Source organism: Lissotriton vulgaris, chromosome 4_1, assembly GCF_964263255.1.
Source record: "Lissotriton vulgaris chromosome 4_1, aLisVul1.2, whole genome shotgun sequence".
Taxonomy (NCBI): Eukaryota; Metazoa; Chordata; class Amphibia; order Caudata; family Salamandridae; genus Lissotriton; species Lissotriton vulgaris.
The window spans coordinates 322,115,248-322,136,922 of NC_141691.1; the positions used below are offsets into that span (position 1 = coordinate 322,115,248).

A 21,675-nucleotide genomic window follows, 5' to 3' on the forward strand; every position below is an offset into this window, starting at 1 on the left:
GTCTCCTAGACCAGTTAGAATATCAAAACTAAACTGCAATTTGCAATGGAAATGCATAAATATCTACTGGAAAAAAGACAAGTGGCTAACCCAATGCGAAACAAGAGCTCATCTCGCCCAAGGCTGGAAAAAGCAGTCCCCGAATAGACCCGTCCTGATCACGGTCTGGAGTCAAAGTCTTCACTTCCTGTCCCCCTTTCAATAAAGAAGTTGATCTGTAGAAAATGCCTATTTAGGCTCATCCATATGAGGTGAATGTGCTCCTACCAAGGTCTACTCGGAAATGCCATCTGAATTAACAGAGCTAGCAAACTCAGTCTCCAGATCCCTGTTGGAATATCTGATATAGGAAGGTCTTGCCATTTCTCATGTGTAGATTGCGCTCTTTCATGGGCGTACAGATAACTATCTTCAACAGGGCCAACTATCACTGGAAAAGCCCATTATGAATGTAAGCAGATGAGCACATCTTACAAAAATCATGCCTGCTTGAACACAAGGAGTTCCACCAGGCTAGGATTCAGCAGCCTGAATCTCTTTGCCAAAATCACAGATGAGGTCTCCCCCTGAAGCTTTCCATTTAAATCCTACCAGAATATTATGCCACTGACACATTTTTATGAATTGCTTTGAATTTCAATTCAGAATAGGAATGCGTGTTTAGAAGATATGTTCAACAAAATCTAATTTAAATCAGTTTGTTAATAGTTTTGACCAGTAGTCCTGTGCATGAAGGTGGAGGTAATTGTAGATGTGGAGAATTCCCGTTAACAGTGGCATTTCAAGTTCGAGTAGTACCCTAAGATTTTGGAATTACTTCATGACAAGAGGATAGGGTAGGCCAATTTGACCCAATGAGATGGAAAGTACAAGGCTACAGTGCAAACAATTTGCTCGCTGGATCTCTAGCTGGGAAGCAAAAGAGCACTGAACAGGTGCAACAGTCCTATGAATGATACAGGTATTCATGAGCAAGGAGACAGGCAGTTCCCAGAGTGTGATGAAGTAATGATAACTGAATAAATCTTCAATTTGTACCTGAATTGAAAGAGCTGTAGAGACATCAGTGGTTACCTTGCTACAGATTTTGTTAGCATGAACGGAGAAGGCTTGCCTTCAATTTTTTTCTCTATACTGCATCTATTGGTCTTTGATCTGGCAATGTCATGGTACTAGGTGTTGTGATGGCCATAGGAGGTGGTTAGTTTCTTGCTCAGGTGTGTTAGGGTACTGTTTCTAATGGCCATGTAGGTGATGTAGCTGGTTTTGAATATGATGAGAGCCTGGGCGGGAAGCCAGTATAGTTCCTTCAGTATTTTGATAACTGTAGGAAAGTGCCCCTTTTTGCATGGTTGCCCCCAGTTTTTGCCAAACTGTTGATGTACTTTGAGTGTGCCCTGGGTTCCTGCCAACCAGGTACCCAGGGCCTATGTTCTTTCCCTGCAGAGCGCGGAGTGCAGAAAACTGTGAGCTGAGCGAAGTTCACCGCCCAGGCCTAGTGTAGGGACACCCAGGATGCTGCAAATGTAAGAAAGATCAGCAGATGCAGAATGGTAGCAGTCACATGACCACTGTGTGTTGGGTGGTGCTGGAGCGATGGAGCCTCTAGCACCACTCCATGGCTCTTTTGATCTGAATGGATGGTAGGAATGAGTTTAAGTGAGGGGATTGGTAGAGGGTTGACTCGGCATGCACATGTATAGCTGTGGCATGAACAGAGTTTCTTGTGCTGCTGATTGACTCTTTTGATCCATCTGGATGGCAGGATGGACTTATTGTTAGGAGACTGGTTAACCTCTTCGCCGCTAATGACAAGGGTAACTCGTCATGGACTTTCCATTGATTTCAATGGAAATTATATGAGCAGAAGAATAATGCCTTAGCAGTAAAGGGGTTAAACTAGTACAGCACATTCCTCTGTGTGCAGTACAGTGAAGAGGCAGAAAGGGTCATTGTATGAAACAAACCACATGTCTTAATACCTCTAGGCATAGTACCCTTTCATACGCTGTAAACGTCATTCAGCACATAGGAGAGAGCATCTAACGTTTTCATGTTCTGAGTGTGGGCAGCCTGAGAATGCGGCTTGTTCACTCATACCAGAACCCTAAAATAACATTTCAAATTTTCAGTTGATTGTTCACCTTTCTATTTCTCAAATTGCCTCCACTACTTTATTCTGATTACCTACAGAGGTTACATTTTTGCCATTCATTTTCTAGTTTGCATAAACATTTGAACTAACCATATTTATTATATTACTGAAATATATAAACAAATGGCAAGTGAACTTAAGTGTAGGTTACCCAGAAGGGACAAAGGCCCCACAAAGTCAGCTTGTTATGCATGTTTTCATGCATAAGTCTGCTCACTGAGTCCACCTAAGAAACCACAACCAAATATGTGCAAAAATAAACCTCATGGCTGTCCTCTATTGCCATAAATTCAGCATTCACCTTAACCTGACGTCTCTACTCCAATAACTTTCCTGGCACCGCGTTCTTATGAAGTGCAGTGCGATTCCTTTGAACCCGAGTTAAGATTATATTTCTGAGAAAACCTTGCAAGAGCAATAACCACAGCAACTGGAGTTTCTCTCCAGAAAGTCACATCCCTGTTTCAACATTCACTTTATTCTGTATATTTAATGAGCATATTTTCTTTTTCTAACATGGCAGAGTATGTATCTGCTTTAGATTTGTAAGGTAAACACAGTTTTTCATGAGATGTCCTACCTGGGGTGGTTCCATTTAAGCAGAGATAATGGCAAACCTCCAAAGGAAGTTCCATGTTTTTACCCTTGAACTTGAAACAAAATGTAATGGATAAAGCCTATGTAAAGTTTAAGGCGATTTCCCATGTCTTTCATCTAGTGCGACCATTTCCACCAGATCATGTCGAATACGGGTTTCCAATTCTTAACTATTGTATGGTAGACTAATCAGTGTTGCAGGTTTTGTTTGCCTCCACTTATCTAATTAGACTACCGCACCTGAACTCAATGATTTGAGGGTGAAAGGTCAGAACAGGTGACAGTGTCCATATGACCCAGAGTGTGGTAGCCATCCTATGTTTATGTCAGTCTTCCCTGCCAGGTTACGTATTTTCTTGAACCATCCTTGGGAGATTGTGTTTATTAAGCACCCAAAAAACCATGGTCAGTCACTAAAACATTAATCCTAAGGTTGACATTATCCTTCCAGTACTATCCCACAACTGTTCTAAAATGTAATGCTGGAGCTTACTTCGATTCTAAACACAAAGCATATGCCTTATGCACTTGTCTAGTTTCAGATAAAACAAGAGAAAATGCTTATTTTACAAAAGGTGATTTGGAGAAAGAGTCAGAAGGGTATCTTCTCCAATAATTTAGAACGGGTCTGCCAATAAATCATTCATCATTCATGGGTAGAGAGGGAGAACGAAACCCTCAGCACTTCCAACTGCTTCCAAATGACACTTCAAGTCAATGCCATCTTTGACACACCCATTACAAACAAGTACTCACTCCAGCACTCCCCCTCAAACAAAAACACATGTACACTCTCCACAGTCCAACTGACTGACCGCTAATTCAGTCAGCAGGCATTAGGAGAGAACAATGGCACAGTAGCACACTCCATCCACAGAACATAACAAACCTTCCATTAAAAACATGCAACATAATATTCAGAAAAGCTGAATCAGATCAGAGCAATTTACCTATACAGAGATTCCAATTATACACAAAGGGTCAGATGTATGAAGCCATTTAGCATTTCTTAGAGGACCGAATTTGTTATTTCGGGCTGTTAAGAAATGTTAAATGAGCTTTTCATATGTACAAAGCCTTCTAAGCTGTCGCAAATTGTGATTTCTACCCAGTAGAGATCTCAATTTGTGATATCCTAAATAGGAAAGTGCAAATAGGGATTACCTATTGCGATTCATGTGCACGTGTACATAGCATTTCCTAAATGTGAATTGTGCATTTAGGAAATGAGACCTAGTGCCTTGAGATTTCTAAGGAGTCGCTATTTAGGAAATACAAAATAGCATTTTCGTACGTACATCTAGCCCTTAGATACTCACTGCTACCTTTATTAAAATCCGACAAGGATAAACTGCATGAAAATGTCCACACATATTTCTTGAGCAAAAGAAATGGACAGGTCCCTTAGATAGTGATCCTTTATTGAATTGGCTTAAACCCTCTATAGATTAAGGGTCTATGGATATTTTTGTTAGCAGAAATTGCCGCCCATATCAAAAATTGTTTAAATACACACAGATCAAAAACCTTTATGGCGGATACAAAAATATAGATGTACATACCAATAAAAAGTAAGGAGGTATTGTTTTCAAATAGCAGTCAAACGCACGACGCCACTTAACGTCTGGTTTCAGTTTGTGCACTTTAAACAAATCATCTGGAACAAAATATAGAGATACAATATAATTATCGTTTCTGTTATCAAACAGTCTAACATAATGATAGATATGTACTGAAACTAGCAACAAGGGGACAGTAAAAAAAGGGAACAGGCATATGTAGTAAATGTTTAGTTTCCTGAAATACATGTAGTGTATTAGGCATAAAGCTCAGAGCAAAATAATGTTTTCAATTTCTAGATTGTGTGTGTGTGCAACTACAGTTGGCGTTTGTAGTCTTAACAATTCAATACTTATTTTGAATAGCATAAAATGTACAGTTCAAAACCATCAAAATAATATGAAGTAGTCTTTTTTTCTCGTTATCGATATATCATAGTAGGTATCAAATTATACAAAAAAACATTTATCCATAATATTTTTTCTCAATGAGTAATTCTCTAACACCCCGCATTACGATCAACACATGGATGATGAAAAATGTACAGACAACTTTGCAAACATGTTGGGCATCATATACAAACTGCACTTTGTACTGTGCTTTGTAGTACTACAACAGTACTACAAAACTTACTAGAAAGTGCTATTCACAAACTGTACTTTTGTAGTACCTTACAATTTTGAGCAGGTTTACGGAACTTGAGTGTCACAATGTTACTACTGTGTCTTAGGCAGAGGACACTCAATTCATAGTCACCTTATCTCAAGAGACAGATGGAACAGGTGCCTAATGTGAAAGCTGTTTGGTGGAGGTGGCCAACTAGATGACCAATAGCTGCCTTAAACTAAATGCTAATAAAACGGAGGTTCTCATTGTGGGGAAAACCCCTCCAACTGAACATCAGCATGGTGGCCCGATGTAATTGGCTCTACTCCAGTTCTGAAGGACAAAGTAAAGAACTTGGGAGTTTGGCTGAACCCAGCGCTATCTCTTGAACATCAGATAACTGCCATGGCAGGTAAATGCTTTAACACCTTGAAAATGCTAAGGGAGATCTTTCAGCTTCTTCCTCTCTCTCTCTGTCAGGAAAATCATTTAACAGGCATCAGCTACTTCGCTGCTAGATAACTGAAATGTCCTATTTCTCGGGGTAACCAAAGGTAGACTTCAGAAATTACAGAGAGATCAAACTGCTGGGGCCCGCTTAGTGTTAAATCACCCAAGGCGTGCTCCTACAGGGCCAGCTTTGGCGACTTTGTATTGGTTGCGACTTAAGGGAATTCTACTTAAAGCCACTGGCTTCTGCCATAGAATCTTTAATGATAGGGGCACACGATATCTGACCTCTTTGGTGACAAGACACCAATCCTGCCGTAGTCTTAGATCTTCAGGCACAAATCTGGCAGTTATACCACAGGTGAGAAAAGTTATACCACAGGTGAGAAAAGTTAAGTGGGGCGGTCCCTCTTTTGCTTTTCTAGCTGCAAAAGCTTGGCATTCACCACCTCTTTATCTAAGGATGAACAGTCGCAACTGTTGTTTCAAAAGAGGCTTAAAACCTGGTTATTCCGCACTGTTTTAACATGCGCCCTTATCTCAGCTTTCTGCTCTGTCTTTTAATAGGTTATACAAAAAGGGGGTTGAACCCATGCAGTCACGGGGACCTGGGTGCTACGTTGTACATATAAGAGGGGTCCCCGTAAGGAAGGTGTATTGTACTAGACATACACTGAAGTAAGATTACCAAAGGAATCATTTAGACAAACATAAACAATAATTTTGGAATTGGTATATGTGATTTATTACCAAAACACAGCGTAAACGCTGATGACAATTAATGAATCAATTTATGCAAATTGACAAGCCCCAAGAGAAGGAAGGAAAGGTAGTGCTCTGGGAAGTGAAAAAGGAGTAAGAAATATTGACACAGTGTTAAGAAGGTGAACATCCAAATTTAGTAACAGTACAAAACAATTACAATACAAGTGCCAAAAAATTAATAAGGCAAATTTCACACATAGTCAATAGATCATATTCAACGGTCACAGCTAATTGCTTGACGGATTGGGGGTGTGCCGGAATCTCAAGGAAGAAAAAAGTCGACGTTTCGACCCCTAATAGTAGGCTAATTAAAGTCCTTAAGCGGGGTCTTCATCAGGACGTCATACTGGAGAGAAGGGGGGAGGGGCAGATCTGTGTGAAAAATAATTAGATTTTAGTACATAATAAGGACGACAGTTGTTCATCCTATCTTAGGATATACCAATTCCAAAATTATTGTTTATGTTTGTCTAAATGATTCCTTTGGTAATCTTACTTCAGTGTATGTCTAGTACAATACACCTTCCATCCTAAGATAGGATGAACAACTGTCGTCCTTATTATGTACTAAAATCTAATTATTTTTCACACAGATCTGCCCCTCCCCCCTTCTCTCCAGTATGACGTCCTGATGAAGACCCCGCTTAAGGACTTTAATTAGCCTACTATTAGGGGTCGAAACGTCGACTTTTTTCTTCCTTGAGATTCCGGCACACCCCCAATCCGTCAAGCAATTAGCTGTGACCGTTGAATATGATCTATTGACTATGTGTGAAATTTGCCTTATTCATTTTTTGGCACTTGTATTGTAATTGTTTTGTACTGTTACTAAATTTGGATGTTAACCTTCTTAACACTGTGTCAATATTTCTTACTCCTTTTTCACTTCCCAGAGCACTACCTTTCCTTCCTTCTCTTGGGGCTTGTCAATTTGCATAAATTGATTCATTAATTGTCATCAGCGTTTACGCTGTGTTTTGGTAATAAATCACATATACCAATTCCAAAATTATTGTTTATGTTTGTCTAAATGATTCCTTTGGTAATCTTACTTCAGTGTATGTCTAGTACAATACACCTTCCTTACGGGGAACCCTCTTAACTGTCTTTTAATAGGGCTGATGTTTTAGTTGGTGATGTCCCACTCTGGCTCTTCATCTTTTAGCGCTGGGACACATTGTTAGGCGTAGGCAAGCGCTTTATTAATGGGCATATTATTATTATTACTGCTTTCAGTATTCAAAAACTGCACTTTTATAGCAGTTTACACTTTTGTAGTAAATTCCTACCATCATAATTTTCTATGGGAGAGTGTTGCAGTACCAGTGGTTGGCCATGTGTAGTACTGAACTTTCTACAATAGGGCAAGTTGCTACAAAAGAGCAGTTTGTGAATACCGAAATATAGTGCACTTACTCAAAAGTGTAAAATTGCTTAAAAGAGTATTAGATTCGTACTTTCGCTCAGAATTTAAGTTGGTATCTCAGTTTAGATGGGAGTACTTAAATTGAAACCACTTGAACATTTCTTTAGTCATGCACTTCAAATGAAGAAACCTTGCATCAATTTCCATGTACCTAGCAGAGGCAGCAGCACAGGAAAGTTATAGGGCATCACAAAAAGGTTCACACAGGTTAAAGTAGTGCTTGCTTTTAGATAGCCAAACGGATGTCCAACTTCACTATATTTTCCACTACTGGTCACAAATACCTGAAAAACAAATCAACAAAAGTTGATTAATCAATTTTGGAAATCTCTCCTATAAAAACCATTTTTTAATGCATCCCCAACATCAGCAAGGCATTAAACGAAAGACATTAAATGATACAAAGGTAGTCCCATCTAGGGAACACTCTAAATAAATATACGAGATGAATAGTAGTCAGTCCTCTCTGAAACACGAGCAGATCTTCAGCAACAGAGGAAATGTGTTTCATAATCGGGGTCTCAATTTCAAAGTACCCATTCCCCTTTCTTCAAAGGCTTTATTTCATTTTGGGAGTGTAATGCATGGCTCATGATCATGAACCCTCCCGGAAACCAGCAATGCACCAGAGCGGACATAGACCCACAGAGAAATGCTCATGTGCAATGATTCAAACAAATGTGTAATGTACGTACGGGGAACTTTTCATTTCCATTTAACTGTTAGACTAGATGCAACATTTCTATTCAGATATTTATAAACCAGGTAAAGAATTCTATACATTAGACCTTTTCTTCAGAACAAGGATATAGAATTCCAACAATTACAACCTGAGATCAAGTATGAGGCTGCTTTGCCGTGGTTAGTGTGTGTAAAATAGATTTGTGGGTAGCCCTTCTTACAAGCATTGCACACCTTTAAATGTCTCTATCCCGAAATATTATCAAATATAATTAAATAATTTTGTCTCAAGTATGCCTAAAGAGTTCCATCAGTATTTCCCAACAGGTCACTTAATTAATCTGTGATCCTTTGTGAGATTGTTGTCCCGTCAGATTCCTATGAAAACATTTTCAGTTTCAATTATACAGCAACGTATACCAACCCGAAGGTCCCTCAATAGACGCCCCACTTTGTCACATGGACATTATCCGATCCAACCAAAAAACCTGTTATTTTCTGAAAAGGCTCTACATAACTAAAAACGCTGGCTCTAACCTCTAAAAGTATTCAGTGAACAAAAGTTATACAACAAGTGAAAGCAGAGAAGACAACCAAGATGTTCTAACAGGAATTTCCATTCTTTTTGAAGGTTCTGGTAAATTGATTTATCAAGCCTTTAATAACTCAGAGGCTGCAATTTCAAGTTTAGTTGCCAATTCCAACTCTTTTCCAAACCGAACACAGGGATTGTAACAGTGAGTTTTACTTGGAATAGTAGTTACTTACAGTACCCTGTAAATATCTCATCCTAGGGTAGTGTGGTAAATACCTCAACCGTTTCTGATCAACTCAGAATCAACTCAGGATGAAGGCCTTAGTCTTTGTAAGTAGGTTTATTGCAATTATGTTCCTTTGCTGCAGAAAACCAAATATTCTTCACTCTTTCTGAGTGCTCCTGAAAATAGCATCCCTCACCTAGTCCTTTTAAGGTCGAGCCTAGAGTCAGCAAGCGTGGGATCCTCTGCTAGACTTGTAGTGGATTAGGGAATAGAAGCCCCGCCCACTCGCTGTCCATTGTTTCCATTGGCTTGTGTCATTCTCCTTGCTAAATGCTGGCTTGTGATTCGTGAAAAGGTTTGTTAGTCACTTCTTAGTACCGCCTCCTCTTCATTTGTCACCTCCCATGGCAACTGGCCCTTTTGCTTTGGTTATTACACGGTATCTGTTATTTAGTCTTTAAGCACTATTTTCCTTATTGTGTTTGTCTTTCTGAAGGCACGAAGTGTTTTGCTTACATTCAATCCGTGGTGCCTTATTTACAACCCCACCCTCCCTCCCCTTGTCCATGCCTTCTTTACCCCCGCCACCCCTCCCGTTGTCTGTGCCTTCTTTACCCACCACCCTCCCTCCCATTGTCCGTGCCTTCTTTAACACCCCCTACCTTCCCTTCCATTGTTGTGCCTTCTTTAACACCTCCACCCTCCCTCCCGTTGTCCGTGCCTTCTTTACCTGAGCAATGAGAGCAGTGCACTCGCTGCCACCCTCTGTACCAAGCAGTGTTTGTCACCTAGTTACAGAAGAACGCCCAATCGCGAGGAAATTGAGGGGCTTCGGTCAGATGACACGTTTGTTGAAACAGGGATTTTCAAAGAATATGGGAGGTGAGAGGGGTACATCAACATGCTTTAAAGACAAGCATTTGCAATGCAATAGGTCGTGCATTACGCAAGTTTAAGCTATTGCAAATGCATGTTTGAGTGTGCAACTGGGTTGATGCAAGGAAGTCTTTCCTACTCCTGAGGTGTGGGAATCAAGTGTTTACTCCGCAGTGTCTATGGTGGGTTCTATCATTTACAACTGATGTCCCATCACATGAGGTGCTACCGAACTCCATTTACATAAACGTTTATCTATTTGACGTTTCAAGGATAGCTAAGTTGAACTGTTATTGTTTACTCCAGAAAGTGGTAGTCTTGGAAACTCAGATACAGTATCAACCTATAATCATACAAACTAAATGTCCTGTCACAGTTACACATTTATTCTACTGACCTCTAGAGCAAGGAGCAAATGGTAAGAACTTAAATAGCGTCTGGTGCAAAATATTGCTCTTATGAAGGTTCTTCCTCACTGTATGTCCAGGTAGCTCCTGTTGTGTAAACTACTAGGTTTTGCGTTCTCAGTGTGGTGCACTAGAACTGATGGCATCAGTTAACAGAAGTTGAGCTGCTTCAAAAACTATACCCTCTCACCCTTGGCTTCACACAAGTCATGCCCCCTCACAAAAAAGTGTCGCTGTGTTTGTAGAGAACAAAAGATGTATCCTGTCAGCCACAGCCTCAATGCACACTGCTCTGAGTCTGCCACTCAAGGGTCTCCCTGCAACTTTTGTTACATAAGAAGACAGGCTGCACAGTTTACCCAGCACATAGTTGAGTAAGTTATACAAAATGTCCACGCAGAGCTTTGTCGTTTGCAAGCAGACCAGATGCCAGTTCTGTGCTGCACTGCTAGAATACCTGTGCTAGCTGCCCACAAATGTTGTTCCTGTGCCTGTTGCCCAGTGCACACCTGGAGAACTCAAGTTGCTGACATAATTCAGTCTCAGAAATGCACTTTACGATAAAATGAGAGATTACATTTTGTTGCGCATCTGACTTCTGTAAATCTGAAACTTTCAATAAAAATAACACTACCGAGATAGTCCATGTCCTGGATAGCACTCAAGTCTCTGATCAACACGACCATCTAGTCCTAAGAGGTCATTCCATTCCATTTAGAGGATGGAACACAGTGAATATCTGCCAAAAAGTAGCCTATAAACTCAGTTCTCCTGCTCCTCAAGTAGAGATCACGGTAATGCAGTTTCCCCAACACTGAAGCCACTACCAACTCTGCTGATGGAAAAATCTTTGCGGTGGACCTTTACGTGAATAATGAGACAATACCAAATCCAGTACATGGGTCCTTTTGACAATCTTAGGGCACCCTGATGTAAACAGGCCTCTACATCCCAAGCAGAAATTAAATGTTACCATTATTTTCAAGTTCATAACACGTAAGCAATGATGATCAGATTTTTTATTTCCCCAGAATTCCTCTAGGTAAGAGAATGGAAACATGGACTATCAAATCTTTCTATCCTAACATTGGGATGTTTTTCATTTAAGTTTTCTGTATATTTATATCCGAGGTGCTGCATTTCTTATATAAAAGGATCACATTAGGAAATGATTCCATAAGGGCACTTGCTTTTGATTAAGAACAAATGCAGCTCTATTTTTATGCAGAATAAGTTACAGTCTTTAGAGTGCATTTTATTTTCCTTAGCAGAGTTGTACTTAGAATAAATCCCCTTTTCTATACTTAAGCTGAACACTTTAGCATTGAATTGCATTAGTACTGGAGAGGTGTATTGTGTAACAAAAACAACACTGAAACCCACAAAAACAACACATTTTCTTCCCATTTCAGTTTAAGTAACATTTAAAGTAACAGATTGGTAAAAGAAACAGGCCTGTGCCACCATAATCTCCTTCCCAGCTCAAAATGCTCATTTTTTATTATGTTCTATAGAAATCGGCCCCTCGATATTTATTAAGAAAACCACACAGTTCAAAGGAATTTCCCAGAACTGAGGCACAACCCTCCAGCCACAAACTACCTCTATGTTCGTTATCGAAAACTGTTCCATTCAATTAATTATTTTTTCAAAGAGCACATCATGCATGAAACCTAACACTGATATTTCTGAATACATAGATACTTCTCTTTTACGTACATCTATTAAGCTTGGTATCATCCAAGCTTGGTATCATCCAAGCATGCTAACGCAAGATTAAGACCATAATTACATTATGAATTCCCAGTCTAGCAAGTAGGATACTACAAGGACCTTGGCTCTCTAACGAGCCAAGTTGACTTTCAATATTGCCTCCTATTCCTACTGGCTGAGTAGGCTTTGGTCAAAAACTATATTATCTTCCTCTTCATTGCCGCCAAAATAACAGCTGATCTGTTTCCACAAGGAGGCACAGAGTATGCCTCCGGTCTGCTACTGTATCTGAGATCTAAGAAGAAGGCAAGAGGCTTTTACTATTGCAAATTTAGATGTAGCTTTACCAAAAGTCTAATCCTTTCCAGAAGTTTTAAAACAAATTAGATGAGGACCACACTGCAACTTGCTGGCATGTTAGCTCTACCCACGACCCCTTGGATCTACCATGAACGAAATATCTTCCGGCTCACCAACGTCGAATTGTGAACTGATTCACTGTAGCCCTAATAGGCCACGTCACCAAGCTGCCTGGGTTCAGTCAAGAATTGTTAGATTCTCTGTCAATTTCTGCCATCCAAGAAGCTCTCTGCTCACAGGGAGCCCCTTTGATTCCTCCATCTATCCATGCCTCCTCCTGGGACTCAGCAACAGGACATCATTGAAGCTCCGGTATGGATTTGTAATTGGCCCAAGACCAATTCCTCCTATTACTTTTAATTCTATGTCAGCACTGGAGGCTCAGATTAAGCATTTTTCCTTCTTTATTTTTTAGCTCATCAGCCCAAACATTTCAACTTGCAACCCTGAAACACAAGGAATTCTGGGGTTCTAATGCTAAACAGGTGGTCCCTAAAGGACACAGCAACGCACCACCCTCTGACGCATTTGAGAGGCTATGCTTAGCCTTTTTTAAAAGAAGGGCAGGTACCCACAATGACAGAGAGCATGAAAACTCTGGGACTACCCCAGATGATGTCCAATTCCTTCCCTCAGGAGATGATGCCGGGGAGAAATAAGATAATGGTGACTCTGGGGATGAACCGGGCCCCAGAAGACCCTGGAGGTAGGAAGGCAGCCCCAAACGTCCCAGAATAGAGTCTGTGGACGGTGACGATCCCACTATTTCCTAGGATATGTTCAACCCTGATGATATTCGCCTGGGCAAGAAAGCCTACCTGGCAGGGAGGATAGAAGCTGCCTCCAACTCCTGTAAGGAGATTTTCTCTATAGTTAGAGAATTTATATCTCCACGGTCTAACATCTCTGAGGAGAGGCCCTCTGATTCCTGGGCCTCCGATCTGGCTAGTTTTTTTAATAGCAAGATCCAACTTATACAGGATTCTTTTCCACCGGCTGTACCCGCGGGGCTGATTAATTCTGAGGCCAACCGACCGCCCCCGGCCTCGCCAGGCGTGACGTTGGGCGTGTTTCCACCTATATCTGCGCCCGCCTCTTTAGCACTTATGGGCAATTTGAAATCAGGCTCGCCCTTGGACCCGTGCCCTGCTAAAATTCTGGCGAAATTGGCCGAGGTGATTAATCCACTGGCTAACCCGCTACTGAATCTCTCGCTGAGCCAGGGAGTGGTTCCGCAGGCTTGGAATCCCGCTGCTTAAGAAGCCTGGTCTGGATCCAAAGGCCCCAGTCAACTACCGGCCTATCTCCCTGCTACCAGCTCTCACGAAAATTGTAGAAAAGCACGTGCAGACGGTGCTGTCCAATTTTCTAGAGACGAATGAGATTCTGCATGCCACCCAGTCGGGCTTTCGCCCAAATCTCAGCACGGAGACTGCGCTCCTTGAGGTCTCAGAAACCATCAAAGGGGTGCTGGATGCTGGGGGAAAGGCCATGCTGGTGATGCTGGATTTGTCGGCGGCCTTCGACACCGTCCCCCATGATGGCCTGCTCACCAGACTCAGTGAGATTGGACTACGGGGGACGGTGCTCAGCTGGTTTTCGTCCTTTCTAGCCGGCCGCCGGCAAACGGTCTGGGCCTCGCCAGATTCCGCCGTGATGCCGCCTCTGGGAGTTGGGGTCCCCCAGGGCTCTATCTTGAGCCCGACCCTCTTTAATATCTTCATGACCCCTTTGGCGGCGTTGGCGGAGTCGTTTGGGGCCCGGATCGTATCCTATGCAGACGACACCCAGCTCCTCTTCTCGTGCAAGAGAGGAGGAGACTTTGATGGGGAGAGTATCCGGGATTGCCTTGGGGCCGTGTTCCAATGGTTCCAACTGAACAGCCTCAAGTGCAATTCCGATAAGTCCGAGGTACTCTTCTTTGGGTGTGACATGGAGCCAGACTGGCAGGCATGGTGGCCGACTGGTATGTTCCCCCCCACTTGTTCATCCCAAGTGGCTAAGAACCTGGGGGTCAAGATGGACAAGGGGTTGACTATAAAGTCCCAGATCCTGGGGTTGTCGGGCACCTGCTTCGGCCTCCTTAGGATGCTGCGGAGGTTTCTTCCCCTTTTGTCGGAGGAGCACAGGAAGCTGACTGTGCAGGCACTGATAGGCTCTAGGCTAGATTATTCAAACGTTCTGTACCTGGGCCTGCCAGAGTACCTGCTACAGCGGCTCCAAGTTGTGCAGAATGCGGCGGCGAGAGCGATCTTTGGCCTGAACAGACGTGCCAGTGCTGCGGGCTTACTGCAGACCCTGCATTGGCTCCCAATCCGCAAACGGATTGCCTTTAAGGCTTTGACCTTGACATACAAGGCCCTCCATGCGACGGGAGCGAAGTACCTCCAAAAGAGACTTGCCTTCTACCGGCCGGCTCGCTCTCTGAGGTCAGAATCCCTGTTTTTAGCGACTGTCCCACGAGTGAAGAGAGCGCGCCTGGGAGGTCGCTCCTTTGGACTACTGGCGCCACAGCTGTGGAACTCTCTGCCTCTTACACTCCGGGGAGCCACCAGCTTATTAGCTTTTAGAAAAGGCTTCAAAACCTGGTTGTTCACCCAGTAGGCCTTTTTTCTTGTTCTGTTTTGTATATCTGTGATACTTTCTCTTTTAATGTGTTATGTTAGCAGTCTGCAGCCCTCCTTTTAAAAGCGCCGGGACACTCTTTTTGAGTAGCCGCGCGCTCTACAAAAGCCATTATAACATAACATATTATCTACCCCCGTTCCTCATACTGGTCCCCAATATGTGGGCAGCCGAATTAGGAAACCATTGGATAAAGAGGTTTGGGGAAGACGTACAGCAGAGTGTCCTAGGCCTTCTCTGGTGGGGAAGGTGGCATGTACTCCCGAAATGGAACCGAAGATGGCCATGTTCATAACCAAATTCATCAAGGACCAGAAGAAGGACCTTGACTGGTCCTGAAAGTCCTACCTAGACATGCCACAGGAGGCTTGAAAATCAGGAAGTTTCACCGATCTCAAGATCTTATCGGGTGAAGCACATTATGCCCTGTGTTTCCTGGCAATGCCAATTGTGCCTTCTCAACAAAACGGAGATCTCTCCTCATAAAGATAGACCCCAAGCTGAGAGAGTTGGCCACTTCAGAGGCAGGCAAGGTGGCAGATGGCAAGGAGCACTCTAAAGTCGTTACAACTTTTTCTGCTCATAATAAGGCATAGCAATCAGTGTGCAAAGTTTTTGGCCATCATTATTTGGGTGGGCCGGGTGAGGCAGGGGACGCTCACTTGGCCGATCCTTCAACTCGGCTTCCCACAGGCTCCAAACAAAGAGATCCAGGCAGTGGCAGGACCAGAAAGACACAGCGGTTCTTACCCTCCCACCATTTAGTATGTGGCAGGTACCTCCAATGCTTACAGAGGTTCCAGTGGTAAGCAATACCCTTTCTTTCCTTGTAAGATTGGGAGGCAGGCTCAGTTACTTCTTCATAACCGGAGAGCTATAACAGGTAATTCATGGGTCCTTCAGATGGTGCAATATTTTCATATCGAATTCTAAGGAATGCTCATCCTTTACACTTAACTTTTGCCCATGAGGCAGAGCAATTAATAGATCAGGGGGAAAGGGGCAATATTCTTGACATGCTGACATCACAGGGACTTCATCAGCACTCTCTTTCAGGTGGAGAAGAAGGACAAAGGCTTTCGACTAGTCATAAACCTCAGGCAATTCAACAACTGGGTAGTTTATTGACAATTCAAAATGGAGGGGATTAACCTGCTCATGGACATCTTTCAACTGAACGACTGGTTGGTACTCCTATATCTTCAAGACACCTACCTAACCATTACGATCTTCCTTCCCACCCCCAACAGTTACTCCAATTCGCTTGAACAAATTTTATCTACGAGTTCACACGCTTTCCATTCAGCCTTTCCTCTGCACCTTGGTGTTTCACCAAGATTATGCATCCAGCCATGGAATGGCTGCGTGCAAGGGGCAAACGCCTTACCATCTATCATCTTACCAAGATTAATTCCGCTCGTCTGGGGTTTGTGATCGACTCAGTTCAACTATCTCTGAAATTACCGCATAAAAACACAGCTCTGGTTCTCAGAGAGATACGGAGAACTCTGAGGAAAGAGAAGATCTCCTTACCTCACCTCGCCAGAGTGGTGGGACTCTTGGCTTCTTCCATTCAGGCCATTGTTCCGGGCCCTCACATTACAGGGTCTTTCAGAGATTAAAGTCTATGATTCTCAGACTGGGACTCTCATCCGTAGATGAGATCTCACTCAACCTAGAAGCCAGAGAGGAGATTTAATGGTGGTTGGAACAAATGCAAACATAGAACGGCAGAGCCATTTTTGGCTCCTTGCCCGATCTCATCATAGAATCGGACGAAAGCTGTCTAAGTTGGGGACCCTGATGTGGTGTTATTACTACTACAGGATCTTGGTCAGAAGCAGAAGAATCTTAACACAGCAACTGCCTGGAACTGCTGGTGGGTTCATTTGCAGTCAGGAGCCTAGTGGCAGGCAAGGTGTACCTCTCTATTCTGCGGAAGATGGACAATGTTCCTCTTCAAAAAATGCCAGAAGGTAAACATCCCTTAGATTCTAGAGTGATGAGGGGCAATAGATTAACATGGCCTCCAATATCGAACTACTCTGGTTTGTGAGATGTTAATGATGTATTGAGAGTCTTGGAATCCTGGCACAATAACACATTTCTGTCATGAAAAAAGTTTTAAGCAAATTGGCCATGGTTTTATGATTTACTGCAAAAGTGTCCGATGTGAGAGCGCTCGGTATTTCCGCCTGAATTCTTCCCCCAGAAGGGGTCTCTGTTTTAAATCTTAAGGAGGACAATTCCAGTACAAGAGTGGTACACTATCCGGCTTTAGCTCAACATCCAAAATTGTGTGTGGTAAGATGCCTCAGGGCGTATTAATCTATGACAGAGTAGTTCTGCCCTATGGAAATATAACCATTATTTATAGATCTGATGAAACCATTCAAAGTGGTCTTATTTCCAACTATCGCTAGACTTTTAGCATCTAAGAAATTATCAAATTCTTCCTCACATTTCTTGCCCAGAGAAACCAAGCACAGAAATGTTTCACCAAAAACCCCATTACTGCACAAACGTTAATCTTTTAGATGGTCCTCCTTTGCCTAAGCTATGCAGGAAAAAAAAAAAAAAAATTCCAGCAAAATGTAGAACCCTTCTACTGGTAATGCCCACCCAAAGCAGCTGATTAGAGATGGTTTGCCTTATTGGAGAAAAATCCATGTGCAACTGCATTCCTGAAGCTGACGAGGTTCTTTCAAATGCTAAATTGGGAACAACATCCATGAATATCTTCTTCAAAAGACTGCCCGGAAACACTTGCCCTGTGAAGTAGCCACAAAAAGAAATTTACTGTTACCTCGAGAGGCCAGGTCGCCCCTACCTTGATCTTAAGCAGAGGGCTAACCTAAGCTGACTGAGGCTATGATGTGTTTCTGGTGTTCCTATGCTTTCTTTTTGTTTGTTTTTTAAAATTATTTTTTATTGATAACATGTTACACACCTAAGACATTAATTTACAAAGCAATTAGCAGGCAACGCTCGTCAACATTAAGAATAGCCACAATGCATGATTACATCTCCCAATTAATACACACAGCAGGGCGACTCGTTGGTCTACATTGGTTCATCCCCAAATCTCTGCCTCGGGGGCTCAGATATGCAACCTCTAAAATTATTCCAATTCTCCCAAATCTGCATTCATTTACTCGGACACCCTCTAGATTCGTGCACAGTCCTCTCTGTCAACATGCACCAGTCCATGTCATTCTCCCACTCTGTGACGGACGGTGGATCCTGCGCCCTCCACAGTCTTGCTATGTTTCGCTTTGCAATTGTCATGCCCAGAGTCACCCATTGTTTACCCCTGGTGCTGAGATATGTGGGTCCCCATATATTCAGAAGGCACAATTTGATATTATAGTCAATCTCAGAACCCATCACATCTGCCATACATGTCGTAATCTCGGACCAGTAGCCCTGCATAAAAGTACATTCCCAGAGTGTATGAATAAAGGTTCCTTCTTGTCCATACTTCCTTGTGCAACCTGGCTACTTTCTGTAGCCCATTTTCACCAATGCTGAGCCCGCTAGATAAATTCTGTGAAGCACTTTCAGTCGCATCAGTCTCAACCGAGATGAGATTGCGACCTTTTTGGGGGACGCAAGTGCTTCAAGCTTTTCATCATCCTCCAGCTCCGCCACATCATATTCCCACTTGGAACGGAGCCGTAGGAGGGGATCAGACAAGTTGTCGATTAGTTTCCTGTGAGTTAGAGTAATGGCTTTCTCTGGCATATATTCATCTAAAATTCTATCTTCGAGTGAGGAGATTCAGGTGGTGTCTCGCCCCCAACTATTTCCGTCTGCAGTGCGTGTTTAATCTGCATGTACCTGAAATATTCAGTGTTGACCAGGCCATATTCCTTGCAGCTGGGAAAAAGTGAACCCTTCTCCCGCCTTCCAAAGATCTCCTACCCTAGAAATACCAATCAGATCCCGTCGATCAAATCCTTTGGTGTTCCTAAGAGTGCCAAAAACCTCAACATCCCAAAGAGGAGTGGCGCGTGTTATCTTCCCCTCCCATGCCAAGCTTTTCAATGCCACCCGTCATATATGTACCGCACGTAGTGCAGGGCCCGTAAGCTTAAGTTTAGTAAATAACACCCATTGAAGCCCACCCCTGGAAGGAGCCATCTGTCCATTTGATATCCGGTATCTCCTGGGGGCCTATAGAAGCACTGATTGATTGCAGCTAGTTGAGCCGTCCAGTAATATCGCTTTATGTCGGGGAGTGCAATACCGTCGTCATTAGAGATGGATATCCTGAGTGGTCTATCTCCCCATAGAAGTTTCTAGCCTGCCCTGTTCCTATGGTTGTTGAAAATGAGTGAGGCTCCACAGTCAATGGTTCAAATTGGCGCACATTATAATATAGGCAGTAATTTAATGAAGGAAGAAACAGGGCGTTGCTTATCAGCTTTATTTTACTACAAATGAAGCACACTGCTCAAGAACGTCTGTATGTATGTATTTTAATGTGTACATGCTCAAAGTATATGGCTGGTTTTTCACCTGACCCTATTGTGCGAGCATTCTAGGAACCCTATCCCACTGACTGTCAAGAAGTAAGGAGACAACAGACACTCTCCATTGACTGGGATAATTGATTTCATACAGAATTCTATAACCCAGACAGGAACATGTAGCGTAATCTCTTCACTTAAGGTTGATATTTACAGCCTGCCCTTGAGGACTGAAAAACAAGGTGTATTAACCTTAGCAAGAGCTTGTGGACAATGCTTTTTGTATTAAACTTTCTTTTGCATATTTCAAAAAACATTTGATTAATTCAAAAAGGTTTCCATCAGCATAAAGTATTGAAATTCTCAGAAGTGCATAACCAGATGCATTGCAGAATGGGGATCCCTTCAGACACTGACTAGTGATAAAGCCCTTTATAATAATATAGACCACATGAGCTGCCTGGAAAGAAAGCATAGAATTCAGCTGAAGGTGAACCCTTGTATATTTTCTATTTCTCTCATTTATAAAATGGCATGTTCACCTGTGGGCATCTAGGGCTATAAGTATCTGGGATTCCTCCTGACCGCAAGCAATCATTTAACATCGAAATCACTGAGTTTCCTTAATTTCATTAATGAGTTTTCGCTTTGGAGTTCAAATGGAAGGCTGCTCTATAGTCTAGCTGCTGGCAATGAGAAAATGTGATCCCTCGCCCCCCTCCAACTCCGCCAACACGTGGCTCAACAGACATTAGACACATTCATTAATGATGCATTCTCAGCATGCAGATGTCTTCTTGGAATATAAAAGGATACTTTTGGAAGTAAGGGGAATGGGCCTGTTATCGTACAGCCCTGGAGTAACACAATCATGTATTCTAATATTTATTATCATTCTGGTTGACATATTCTGCACCAATTGAAGTTTATTTATGAATTTGGCTGGGAGTCCAAAGTAGATAGCATTACAAAAATCTAACTTCAGAGATACAAACGCATCTTTGAACTGTATGCGCTGTTGAGGGTCAAAAAGGTCGATGATGGGGCGTGGCCAAGATGGCGAGGTGAGAGGACGCTTCTTCTCGCAGCTCCCCGATCCGACTAGGCCCAAGCCCTGAAATATAGCTTTTTCTCCCCCCGCTGGAGTTCAGCGGCGCAGGGAGAGGTGGTGTAACCAGGAGCGAAGACTTTGGCCCGGAACTGGCCTCAAATCGGCCTCAGTACAGCCCGTCGGACGGCGTCAGAGGTCAGGACCGGGAGAAGGAGGCGACAGAGGCCGGCCCCCGAAGAACGGTGGAAGGCGACACGAACAGCCGCACGCCGCGCCAATCCTCGGTCCGGTGTGCACCGACGGGGGACGGAGAGACCCTATGGCGCACGAACTGCCTGGAAAAGTGGCCGGCGACCCGACGAGTGGTCTGCACTGGTGGAGATGCTGTGGAGCGGTACTCGAGGCCGCGGCTTCGGCCTAGTCGGTCGGACGCTCGCTGGAGGTGAACCGGAGCAGACGGAAAAAACGCCCGGAGCTCCACCTCGGTCTTGAGAACCGGGTTCCCCCTGGAGCCCCCCGGGGCTGGAAGGCGGGCAGAAGACGCAGCGGGGACCCCGTGCGACCTGGAGGCTCAGAAGTAAGGATCGGCACACGCTAACCGATCATCAGCTGCTACACTCGTGGCGCCAAACACGGCTGGGCCGGAGTAACCACCGAGAAGGGCGACCCGAGAGGCCTCCAGGAGCAGGCATACCTGAGGGGTACCGAGACAGACCAGTGGGCACCGCGGCGCAGACCTCGACCAGGGCCTATCGAAGACTGGCAGTGACGACGAGCACGGCGGTGGCATCGAGGATCGCAGTTGTGGCCCACAAGCAAGAACTCGACTGGAGGCCCGCCGGAGCGAACCGATTCCTCCTACTTGTCATAAAGCGGAGTGCCTGGCGGAGTTGGTCACGACCGGACACCAGCGAGGCCCAGCAAAAAGGGCGAGCGGTGCAGCAGTGTCCTGAGTCACGGCTGTGGCCTGGTGGCGGAGGCGCTAGAGGCGAATTTCCCAAAAATACCAGAGCATACCGTTGATACCCGACGAAGGTCCCCCAATAAACCCAAGAGGACATCTGTAGAGCCTGGAGTAACGGACCGAGGGGCCTGAACGACCTGGCCTGCACTCGTTCCAAGATGGCGACCAATAAGGGTAGCAAAAGAGGGGATCCGCACTCTCCCGGA

The 21,675-nt window shown here is 43.7% G+C and overlaps 1 protein-coding gene across 2 annotated transcripts in view; it reads right to left on the reverse strand.

The window, feature by feature from the left end:
• Nucleotides 1-21,675, reverse strand: part of LOC147718704 (integrator complex subunit 6-like) — a 340,537-nt gene that overhangs the window by 157,135 nt on the left and 161,727 nt on the right. For both annotated transcript variants that reach the window (XM_086918674.1, XM_086918675.1), the window contains exons 9-10: nt 7,711-7,843; nt 4,315-4,409 (exon numbers count right to left, since the gene is read on the reverse strand). In XM_086918674.1, the coding sequence (XP_086774800.1) occupies nt 4,315-4,409; nt 7,711-7,843 (228 nt within the window). The remainder of the gene's footprint in view (nt 1-4,314; nt 4,410-7,710; nt 7,844-21,675) is intronic.